Source organism: Schistocerca piceifrons, chromosome 4 (assembly GCF_021461385.2).
Source record: "Schistocerca piceifrons isolate TAMUIC-IGC-003096 chromosome 4, iqSchPice1.1, whole genome shotgun sequence".
NCBI lineage: Eukaryota > Metazoa > Arthropoda > Insecta > Orthoptera > Acrididae > Schistocerca > Schistocerca piceifrons.
In genome coordinates this window covers 558180001-558192260 of record NC_060141.1, presented here as the reverse complement: position 1 = coordinate 558192260, position 12260 = coordinate 558180001, and the positions used below count along the sequence as shown (strand labels likewise).

The following is a 12260-nucleotide window of genomic DNA, read 5'->3' as shown; positions in this document are numbered from 1 at the left end:
CCACAAGATTGGAAACTGTGGCTTGCATCTTCTTCTCTACATTAATTAACCACCAATATTTTGTGTTAATGACTGCCAATGCTTGAAAACCTATCTCATAAACAGGATGTTGCAAAAGGTATTAAAATTTGTACATCCTTGTTACCTACTTAGGGTCACTCCTGCTTCATCAACCTCCAAACTCAAGCAATGATGAGGAAATGAAGTTTGATTTCTATGTGTAGCCTGAAGAAATATCAATAACTAGGTCTTGTCCTTCCGCAGTAAGTACTGATGGAAGTTCTGTACTGAAAGAATCTTTGATCCACTGGCCCAGTTGTACTGATTAACTTCTGGAAAGTACTTCAAAAAGGCATCAGTGAGTTCAGTTAAATGACCCAGAAACACAAACATCAATTCTTCAATCAACTGAAAGCCACTGTCTTCTAGAACAATATAAAGAGCAGGGAAAAACATGATGTACGTCTTTATCATCCAACTTTTTCTTCCGCAATACTAGTCTGCCATGTACAATGCTGCCAAGGTAACAACACTTATTTGCTGGCCCACTACTAGTGCACAGGTTGTTCCTTTTCTCATAAAGCAAATAAACCAAATTATTACTCTTATGTAACCACCGTGACACTCCTACTGCAATGCTGTGATGCCCCTTGGAGTTGGGACACAGTTTGACAACTCCTGGATTAGGAAATGGGCTACTAAAAGTGGTAGACAAGTTCTACTATTTGAGCAACCAAACTGAAAAAATAGAAGTACAGATAACAAAAATGCAGCTGGCAACTGCAAGAATCGCTTTTATGTAAAAGAAAAATTTGTTAACATCAAATATAAATCTATATATTATAAATAAAACCAAAGATGAGGTGACTTACCGAACAAAAGTGCTGGCAGGTCGATAGACACACAAACAAACACAAACATATGTGCGTGTGTGCGAGTGTATACCTGTCCTTTATTCCCCCTAAGGTAAGTCTTTCCGCTCCCGGGATTGGAATGACTCCTTACCCTCTCCCTTAAAACCCACTTCCTTTCGTCTTCCCCTCTCCTTCCCTCTTTCCTGATGAGGCAACAGTTTGTTGCGAAAGCTTGAATTTTGTGTGTATGTTTGTGTTTGTTTGTGTGTCTATCGACCTGCCAGCGCTTTTGTTCGGTAAGTCACCTCATCTTTGGTTTTATATATAATTTTTCCCACGTGGAATGTTTCCTTCCATTATATCTATATATTATAAAGTATTTCTTGAGAATATTTGTCTGGGGTAGCCTTATATGGATGTAAAATGCGAACAAAAAACAGGATAGACCAGAGGAAAATAGAAGCTTTTGATATTTCGTGATACAAAAGAATGCTGAACATTAGATGGGTAAATAGGATAACTAATGGAAAGATACTGAACTGAATCAAGGAGAAAGGTAATTTATGGCACAATTTTACTAATATAAAGATCAGGTCGATAGACACGTTTTGAAGCATCAAGGAGTAGTTAATGTGGTAGAGGAAATTGTGAAAATTAGACGGGGGGCAAAAATTGTAGAGGAAGACAGGGCTTGATTACAGTAAGCAAGTTCAAATGGATGCTGTAATTATGCAGATATGAAGAGACTTGCAAATGACAGACCAGTCTGGAAAGCTTCAATAAAACAGTCTACAGATCAAAGTCACTTGATTCAAATATTTCAGTTTTATATTTTTATAATAATAACTCATTTCACTGCTGTCACCACTTTTTCTCCCACTTCCACTTACCGTAAGCTCTTCCCTTTATCTTCCCCAACTCATATTCCCTTTCATAACTTCTTTCATTTGTACCATCCAATTATTTCACATTTTGTATAACTTTTTTATTACATACATTTCAAAAATTTCCATAGCCCTGAGAGACAAAATTCTGGTATACACATGTGCTATAGACAATACATTTACAATTTCCCTTATCTCTAATGATATTACTGCTGATAATATGTTAAAAAGTCCAATCTGTTACTCTGATTTAGTAAACAACCTGTCAGATCTTTTCTTTTTAACTGAATATCCCATTAACTGCCCTCTATGTACCCCTGACGAGTTAGGTACAGGCTATATTACTATGACTTTATTGTTAATTTGATACAATACTTTGAAACTGACCGTTAGCTGCAAGCTGTGTCACTGCAATTTTATTGTTGTTGATAAAAGGATGATATCCCGACAACATGTGTTTCTTTCTACCACACTCTGACTACTCCATTCAACATTGTTTATTCAGAACTATTAATTAACAGATACATAAAAAATTATACAATACACAGCTGAATAATACATTTCAGAACAAGCCTATCTACACTGAATATTTTCCAATTTCACTCAACTCATAAGCATATTGGCATTTAGGGTCACAATTATGTATTTGGGATCGCTGTAAGGAATGACAGAGCATTAAAAAAGACTGAAAAAGTAAAGTACCTGTCTGGGGGCAGTATTTAGTTTCTTTTGATATTACAATTAAAGTAATTGCTTGTGTCTGATTTCCTTGATCGGACACCAAAATGCAGTTCCATTGTCCACTATGTTCTTGAGACAGGTGTTGAATGTCAAGTGAGCTGAAAGAAAGGGAAAAATTTGAGCTGCAAATGTATTATAAAATCACAAACTAAGCATAAATTACAATGTAGTACTGTACTGGAGCTGACTGTGTCTCTTAAAAAAAGCCATAATGCCTGTGAAAAATGACTTTATTACTCAAATTGGTCTCCCATAAGTCCAACCCCTCGTCCAAGTCGTGGGAGATGGGCAACGGCACAAAGTAGGGGATTGCCTTTAGGGGCGATGTACAGCGGGGACTTCGTGTGCCCCAGGACCGCTACGGTAGCTGAGAAGGCCCTATGGGAACCCTGAAACGTGACGGCTAACGGGGCTCTGGTGAAGCTGCGATAGGCCTAGCAAGCCAGTAGTGGATAAATCAACTGCTTTCAAAAAGGGAACATGCCTCGGATCACGGAACGGATTTAAAGGAAACGGACCAAGCAATGGAAAAGGATTACGAGATGGTTTACGGCTGGGCACCTTAAACGTAAGGACTCTAACTGGGAAGTTAGAAGAAATTGTAGAAATGATGGAAAGGAGGAAATTGGACATCTTGGGACTTGCTGAGACTAGGTGGAGAGGAGTTGGTGAAAAACCACTAAGTAAAGGATGTAAACTGTACTGGATAGGGAATGAGAGGGGAAGAAATGGAGTGGCAATAGTGGTCAGAGAGGGTCTGCAGGAGGAGGTGGAAGGTATCAATGATCGAATGATAAAAGCCAGAGTACGGGTGAAAGGAAAAAGCATTGAAATCATCCAAGCATATGCCCCACAGGTGGGGTGTACAAAAAAGGAGAAGGAGGAATTTGAAGATGACATGCAAAAGCAGCTAAATGGAGGAAATCAGATTATAATAGGGGACCTCAATGCACATGTTGGCACAGACAGGAAAGGATTCGAGGAGATAATGGGACCAGAGGGCTGGGGGAACCGAAATAGAGAAGGAAAATTGTTGCTGGAATTCTGCAAGAGGAATGGGCTGGCGATCGCAAATTCGTGGTACAAGAAGAGGAGTAGTCACAAAATAACTTGGTACAGTGGGGACTGGTCCCAAACTTCAGTAGTAGACTATGTACTAGTGGATAGGCAGATGATGAGCAGCCTCACAGATGTTAAGGTCATACCATCTGAGGCCTTAGACAGCGACCATCGGCTGTTGGTAGCCACCCTAAGAGAGAAAAAAGATAGGAGGGCAACAGATATACAGGAGAAAAGGTTGAAGACATGGATGCTGAAAGAGGATGAACGGAGGACCCAGTACCAGACACTGATCAGGAAGAAGCTGCCAAAGGAAGATCAGAGAACAGTGGAAGAAGAATGGGGCGATTTTAAGAGGGCTCTAGTTGAGGCAGCTGAGACTGTGTGCGGAAGAACTAGCACAAAGAGGAGAAGTAGGGAAACCCCATGGTGGAACAACATATGTAAAGAGGCAGTACTTCGAAAGAACAAAGCCTTCAGAGAATGGTTCCAGACCCGAACAGAGGAAGCTAGGGTAAAATATAAGGAAAGCAAGAAAGCGGCACAGACCATAGTAAGGGCGGAGAAGAAGAAGTGGATGGAAAAATGGACAAGAATGTTAGAAGAGGACAGTGAAGGGAACAAAAAAGTACTTTACACCATGGTAAGAAATAAGAGGAATGACAGAAGCGAGTGCCTGAGGATCATGGATAATAATGGAAGAGTTGTGGAGGAAATGCATGAGCTCAAAAAGATTTGGAAGGAGTACTTTGAAGATCTGTTGAATGCTGCCAAGCAGGTAACTAACAGCGATGGAGAGCCTAAGGCAGCAGACGATTATAATAGTGGGGAAATTGATGATCTAACTTGGAATGAAGTGGAAGAAGCCATAAAGAGGATGAAAGGGGGCAAGGCACCAGGTTGGGACGAAGTAACAGTGGATATGATACGAGCAGCAGGAGAAGTAGGAACCCAGTGGCTATACAGAGTGCTGAGGGTGGTGTGGAAGGAGAACAGAATTCCTGAGGATTGGAAGAAAGGAATTATAGTCCCGATCTTCAAGAAAGGGGATAAAAGGAGATGTGAGAACTACAGAGGAATCACCCTGCTATGCCACTGTGGAAAAATCTATGAAAAGATGCTGGAGAAGAGAATAAGAAGCAGTATTGAAAGTAGACTGCAAGAGGAGCAGTACGGTTTCAGACCGGGAAGATCAACAACGGACCTCATATTTGCGGTAAGGCAACTGCAGGAAAGGCACTATGAGTACGGGAAGGACTTAATCATGGCCTTTTTGGATATTGAGAAGGCGTATGACAGTATCTGTAGGGACAAGCTCTGGGATGTGCTGAACGCAAAAGGGATAGATGAAGAGATTACACGAAAAGTCAGAAAAATGTATGAGGGAAGTGAGAGTTGTGTGAAAGTGGGGAGGGAACGTACTGCATGGTTCAAGCTGGAAAATGGGCTGCGACAGGGAAGTGCACTTTCGCCTTTATTGTTTATTATTGTTATGGATGAAATCCTACAGCAAGTATCAGATGCAATTGGAGATCATAAAATGAAAGCAGTGCTTTTTGCCGATGACCTGATGTTATGGGGAAATTGCGTGAAGGAGGTGCAAGAGCAGTTAGATGCATGGGAGGCAACGGCAGCACAATATGGAATGCATTTCTCTGCAAAGAAAAGTGAAATAATCGTCACAACAAGGAAGAAGAATAGGCCAAATGTGGATATAACTTGTGGAGGGGAAAAACTACAAGTGGTAGAGAACTTCAAGTACCTGGGAAGCGTGATTGAAAGTAAGGGGGGAAACGCAATGGAAATAAATGAAAGATGCAGAAAAGCAGGGCAGTTCTACAAATGCATTAGGGGGCTTATTTGGAGCAAGGAGGTGCCACAGAAATCCAAGGGAATTATATACCGAACCTACTTTGTCCCCATATTGACATACGGAAGTGAGACATGGGTAATGCACAAAAGCGACAAAAGTAGAATACAGGCTAGTGAAATGAAGTTCCAGAGGAGCAGGTTGGGTGTAACAAGACGAGACAGATTGCGAAATTTGTATGTGAGGGAAAGACTAAAGGAGGAACCAGTACAGGACAGGATAGAAAAATCAAGACTGCAGTGGTATGGACACATGAAGAGAATGGATGAGGGAAGAATTCCAAAGAGGATGTTTGATCTGCAACTGGAGGGGAAGAGGCCCAGAGGAAGACCAAGAGATAGATGGGTGAAGGGAGTGAAGGAATGTGTGATGAGAAGAGGAGAGAACTGGACGAAGGTGGAAGAGGGGGAATGGTGGAAAGACAGAACACGGTGGAGAGGCTTGTGTTCCCGACAGACCCAGCCAGTGGCTGGAAACTGTCCAAGATGATGATGATGACTCAAATTGGTCACTTGATGCATTTCAGGTTTTTTCCATCATCAGATAGCTAAAACATAAGATGAGAACAAATTTGTACATAGAACATGCAAAAATAAAACAGGCATTAACAAAGTACAAAATCCAATAAATGAAACCTGCCCAAGTGTACAGAGAGTCGCACAATAAAACCATTATTAGTTGTAAACTATGTGATTAAAAGTATCCGGACACCCCCAAAAACATACGTTTTTCATATTAGGTGCATTGTGCTGCCATCTACCGCCAGGTACTCCTTATCAGCAACCTCAGTAGTCATTAGACATCGTGAGAGAGCAGGATGGAGTGCTCTACAGAATTCACGGATTTTGAACTTGGTCTGGTGATTGGGTGTCACTTGTATCATTCGTCTGTATGCGAGATTTCCACAACCCTAAACATATCTAGGTCCACTGTTTCTGATGTGATAGTGTAGTGGATAAGTAAAGGGACACACACAGCACAAAAGCGTACAGGCTGACCTCATCTGTTGACTGACAGAGACCGCCAACAGTTGAAGAGTGACATAATATGTAATAGGCAGACATCTATCCAGACCATCGCACAGGAATTCTAAAATGCATCAGGGTCAACTGCAAGTACTACGACAGTTAGGCATGAGGTGAGAAAACTTGGATTTTATGGTCGAGCGGCTGCTCATAAGCCACACACCATGCCAGTAAATGCCAAATGATGCCTCCCTTGATAAACATTGAATGACTGAACAGTGGAAAAACGTTCTGTGGAGTGACAAATCACGGTACACAATGTGACAATCCTATGGCAGGGTGTGGGTATGGCGAATGACTGGTGAATGCCATCTGCCAGCTTATGTAGTGCCACACTAAAATTCGGAGGCGGTACTTTTATAGTGTGGTCGTGTTTTTCATGGAGGGGACTTGCACCCCTTGTTGTTTTTCATGGCACTATCACAGCACACACATTGATGTTTTAAGCACCTTCTTGCTTCCCACTGTTGAAGAGCAATTCGGAGGTGGTGACTGCATCTTTCAACATGATCGAGCACCTGTTCATAATGCACGGCCTGTGGTGGAGTGCTTGCATGACGATAACATCCCAGTGGACTAGTTTAATTAACCACAATGCAGGAAGACAGACTGCTACTTATCAAGAAAAAAAGACACATTAAGTCTGCAGGCAGGGACAATTAAAAGACACTTACATAAAGCTTTCGGCCATAGCTTCCATCAACAAAAGAGAAATATATGCCATTCATACATACATGCAAGAACACCTCATGCACACATGATTGCCAACTCTGGCAGCTTGGGCCAGAATGCAACTATCACGTGGGATGCAAGTAGCAATCTGGAGGAGGCAGGGAAATGGAAGGGTTACTACTGTAAGGGTGGGCGGAGAGGCAAATGCTGTCTGATGGAGTGTGCAGTGACTAGAATGCCAAGAGGTGCAGCATCACGAGATTGTGCGGCATGAAGATGGGGAATAAAGGAGATAGGAGCAGGGAAAGATGGATGGGTATATTGGCAGAGGGCGACAAACAAAGAGGCTGGGAGACAAGAATGGGGAGGAGATGATAGGACAGAGGGGCTGGAAACTGTTGGATAGAGTGTGGGGACAGTATGTTACCATAGGTTGAGACCAGGATAATTGCGGGAGTGGAGAACATGTTGTAAGGATAACTCCCATCTGAACAGTTCAGAAAAGCTGATTGTGGAGGGAAGGATCCAGATGAGCTAGGTAGGGAAGTAGCCATTGGAATCAAGCATTTTATGCTCAGCTGAATGTTGTTCCACAGAGTAGTCTACTGTGTTCTTGGTCACAGATTGGTGGTGGCCGTTCATTCTGGTGGACAGTTGGTAAGTAAATATATCAATATAAAAAGCTGTGCAATGATTGCAGCAGAGCTGGTAAATGACATGATTGCTTTCACAGGAGGCTTGATCCCTCATGTGGAAGGATAAACCTGTGATAGGACTAATATAGGAAGTGCTGAGCAGGATTGGGCAGGTCTTGCACACCAGGGTCTTCCATGGGGATATGATCCCTGAGGCAAGGTGTTGGGATTGGGAATGGCATAGGGATGGACTAGGTTATTGTGAAGGTTAGGTGGGCAATGGAACACCACTTTAGGAGGGGTGGGAAGGATCACGGGAAGGATGTCCTCATTTCAGGGACATGACAGGTAATCAAAGCTCTGGCGAAAGATATGGTTCAGTTTTTCCAGTCCGGGCTGGTACTAGGTGACAAAGGGGGCACTCCTTTGTGGCTGGTTCCTGGAGGTGGTGGGAGGATTGGGAGTGTGAAGGGAAATGGCGCAGCAGATCTGTTTGGGAACTAGGTCTTCGGGATAATGACTGTCTGTGAAGGCCTTGGAGAGATCCTTAGTATATTGAGCAAAGGAGTTTTTATCACTGCAGATATGCCATCCCCGGATGGCCAGGCTGTATGGGAGGGATTTCCTGGTGTGGTTTGGGTCACTATGCAACATTGCCTAGTGGATGGTAACCTTATTTGTATACATACAGCGCATTTTTTCTTTTCTTTTTTTCAGTTAATCCAACCATTTCTGAATCCAAACACACCAAGCCCCCAATTTGTTTGGAATACTGGGTTCTATTGTAAAGCACACATATGAGGAATAAAGGGCCCAAAACAGTAGCAGTTACTTACCTTTCAACAAGACCCGAATCCTGCAACATGCTGCTTTCTATAAGAGAGTTTGTAGTTGATGCAGTAGTACTTTCCTTGATCCAAGTAATAAAAGTGACACCTCTGTCTTGGGTGATGCTGGGAGCACGACATCGTAGTTGCAAGGAGTCTCCTTCAAATACAACCTGTAGGAGGTAACGCAGTCTTTGAAATTTTTTACACTATCAAACATAAGCAAATGTAATACATTGTGAATAAATAGGCAGAAAGACACAGTACTGTATGATTACACCATTGCAGAACTGTCACTGGAAGCAGTCACAACCGTTAAATATCTGGGAGTGTGTGTAGGGGACAGTTTAAAGTGGAACAACCATATTAAACTAATCGCAGGTAAGGCAGATGTCAGAATGAGATTCACTGGAAGAAATCTCAAGAAGTGTAGTTCAACTGATGAACAAGGTAGCTTATAAAACCCTTATTCGACCAATATTTGGATACTGCTCATCAGTCTTGGATCTGTACCAGATAGGTTTCACAGAGGAAATAAAGAAGATCCAAAGAAGAGCAGTGTGTTTTAAAATTTTGGAATTTCATGTGATGCTCTATCCCTTTAAAAAAAGGAATCTTATATAAGTTGGTTGTATAGCACAATGGTTAAGGTACGATCCTCCAATGCAAAAGGCTGTGGGTTTCTAATCTCATGTGGCACTTTGAAATTTTTTATTTTTTAATCTCTATCAAAATGACTTAGATAAATATTTTTATTCAATTAATTGGTTTAAATGTAATTTTTGTATTTGTATTCCTCTGTCACATCATTTTAATCACCATTTCAACTTTTTCACTTGTCCTCATTTTTTCTTCATATCATTCTCTTTCCACTTGGAATCTCTGTTCATGTGATTTTAATTCTTTTGATGCATTTACTTTGATTTAACTTATTCCATTATATCATCATATATTTTCATCCATGTTATTGCATTCATTATTTCAATTACTCATTTTGCTTGAATTTTGTTTTACTTAAGATTCTTTCTTTTATATAAATCTACATCTGTGCAATTATGTCAATAGTGTAATACAAATTTATACGAAGATTACCATCCGAAAAATTTACAATTTGCAATGAAACATACATTTTTGACACCGCACCACAGATAATATAAATAATTTCATCTTTGGCAATATTATGAAAAGGATAGTTGCTACTCACCATATGGCACAGATGCTGAGTCACAGACATGTACAGGTCTTCATCAGAATTACACAAGAAAAACACACCCACACACACACACACACACACACACACACACACACACACACACACACACAAAACCAATGTCTCTGGCTGCCCAGGTCATTCTAACATTGGCAGCCAGAGACTGTGGTCGTGTGTGTGTGTTGTTCCACTGTTTAATTTCATCTTTTGTTTTTTAGCTGATAGATCAGCATTTTCAGATGTTTAAATATTATGATAAATAAATAAAAATAATTCAATTAATATGCATAAAAACTCCTAAGTGCAAAACAGAATGATAGGAAGAAAAAAAATGAGAACAATTGAAAAAGTTAATTTAGTGATTAAAATGATGTGACAAAGAAATAGAAATAACAAAATTACATTTTAATCAATTAACTGAATAAAAATAATGATCAATGTCATTTCAACAAAGATTTAAAAATGAAAATTTTCAAAGCATCTAATGAGGTTCAAATCCACAATCTTTTGCATGTAAGGACTGTGTCTTAACCTTTACACTACACAAACAATTTGTGTAATGTTCCTTTTTTTAAAGATGTAGGGCATCACCTGAAATTCTGAAACTTTTTTTTCATCGGTTACTTGCAAACAAGTAAACAGCTACAGGGTGTGATACCTGGGACCTTAATCTACCTAACTGTATAGATGGTTTCAAAAAATCAGTAGCACCTCTGGGGACCTCCTTGTGAGTAAAAAATTACACACAACTCTTCTAAAACATTTTCATGAACGCAACTTAGAAGCTACAAGCAGTACAAAAATAAATTTGCACTTTTAGCTTGAAATAGCAGTCAGTCCGTAAATAAATTTAGTAATCCTATGCATAAACTTAAATTCTTAGTTTAGAGAGCAATATAATACCCAGTTTTATTTCACCATTAACAACTTTTCCACAAATCTCAGCTTAAAGTGGATGAAAAGCTAGTCGCAACTTGTACATCACACTTCATTGTATTACAGCTTGGATACTGACTGGTCTGTAGTGAGTGTTTTTATTGTCTCATTTACTCTTTTAGAAAGAAATGAGGTAAAACGTAAAAGTTTCTTGATTTATTTTTGTACGAACTGTAAGACCTAAACAACTGACAGGAGGTAGAAAGAGTCAAATTAAGCCATCTTCAAGCTCTTGATGAACAATTCTGCCTGAGATTGATCTTTAACTAGTTCCAATGGATCGATTAAAGGAAATTGTCTAAGTAATCTGAATATCTTTATGCTGGTCTCTACTTTCTGAAAATTCACGAAGATTAGATTTAGAGTTATTCTGATCAGAGTGTTGTCTGAGAATACCTTTCATTTTTGGACAATTAGTCTTTACTAGAACAATAGTAAGCCAAACTTATTCAGTTTCAAAAAGGTCTGTGTAAGTAGTAAGGACATGCTTTCTCAGTTATGAGGCTACAAAACTGACATTAATAACCAATGATTCACATACAACAAAAGCTACACATTTAAAGTCCAGGTAGTCCTCCATTGCACTCTAAAATGTGCATTCTTTATGCAAGTGTTCTCCTCACTGACAAATGGTACACCTTCTCACCTGCCATAATGTATGCATGCAGGTCAATTGGTAGTGATTTCCTAGTAGAGGTTCACAAGTCTGTGAACATGTGTGCAGACAATTTCCAAGCTGCAGTCAATTTATTTATTGCAGCTATGGTGATACTGCTGTCTAATCACAGAATGGTGACTTCCTTTCATCAGAAGATTTCTCTTAGGTTTCCAGGTTGAAGTTCCTAATTCACCTATTTTTCACAACTCCAAATGAATCACTTATCTGTTGTTATTCCAGGTACAGCTCAGAATGAAAACAAGATATATACAAAACTAATTTTTTGTAGTTGCTCAAGAAATAATATTCCATGGGATACCTTGAAAGACAGGTACTGAAGACAAATTTAAAATGTCTGATTACGAACTTCATTTACACTGAGAAAATGCGTACTACATGTACAGTTGGGTTTTATTTTACCATACAGGCTTCTTAAACTTATTCTAAAATCAATTTAATGTCACTATATACAATACTGTGAGAAATTACTACTTTGCACTGAAATTAGTAAAACTGAACTGAACACTGAATATTCAGTACTGATCTACAAAATGTGTGTGTTCAAATATGGATCAGATAGAGAGGGAGAGGGGAGGGTCAGGGTGGGGTGGGGGGCAGGGGGAGAGGGAGGGGGGAGAGGGAAAGGGAGGGGGGAGTGGATCAGATAGAGAGGGAGAGGGAAAGGGAGAGGGAGAGGGGAGGGTCAGGGTGGGGTGGGGTGGGGTGGGGGGCAGAGGGAGAGGGAGGGGGAGAGGGAAAGGGAGGGGGATGGGAGGGGGAGGGGGAGAGGGGGGGGGAGAGAGAGAGAGAGAGAGAGAGAGAGAGAGAGAGAGAGAGAGAGAGAGAGAGAGAGAGAGAGAGCGCATGCTGCATGACTGTGAGTGCAAAT

At 40.5% G+C, this 12260-nt stretch overlaps 1 protein-coding gene across 3 annotated transcripts in view; it reads right to left on the bottom strand.

Moving 5' to 3' along the window:
• The window catches only part of LOC124796455 (adhesion G protein-coupled receptor A3), a 197044-nt gene that overhangs the window by 97072 nt on the left and 87712 nt on the right, over window positions 1-12260 (bottom strand). For all 3 annotated transcript variants that reach the window (XM_047260676.1, XM_047260677.1, XM_047260678.1), the window contains 2 exons: window positions 8577-8740; window positions 2441-2577 (listed from right to left, as the gene is read on the bottom strand). In XM_047260676.1, the coding sequence (XP_047116632.1) occupies window positions 2441-2577; window positions 8577-8740 (301 nt within the window). The remainder of the gene's footprint in view (window positions 1-2440; window positions 2578-8576; window positions 8741-12260) is intronic.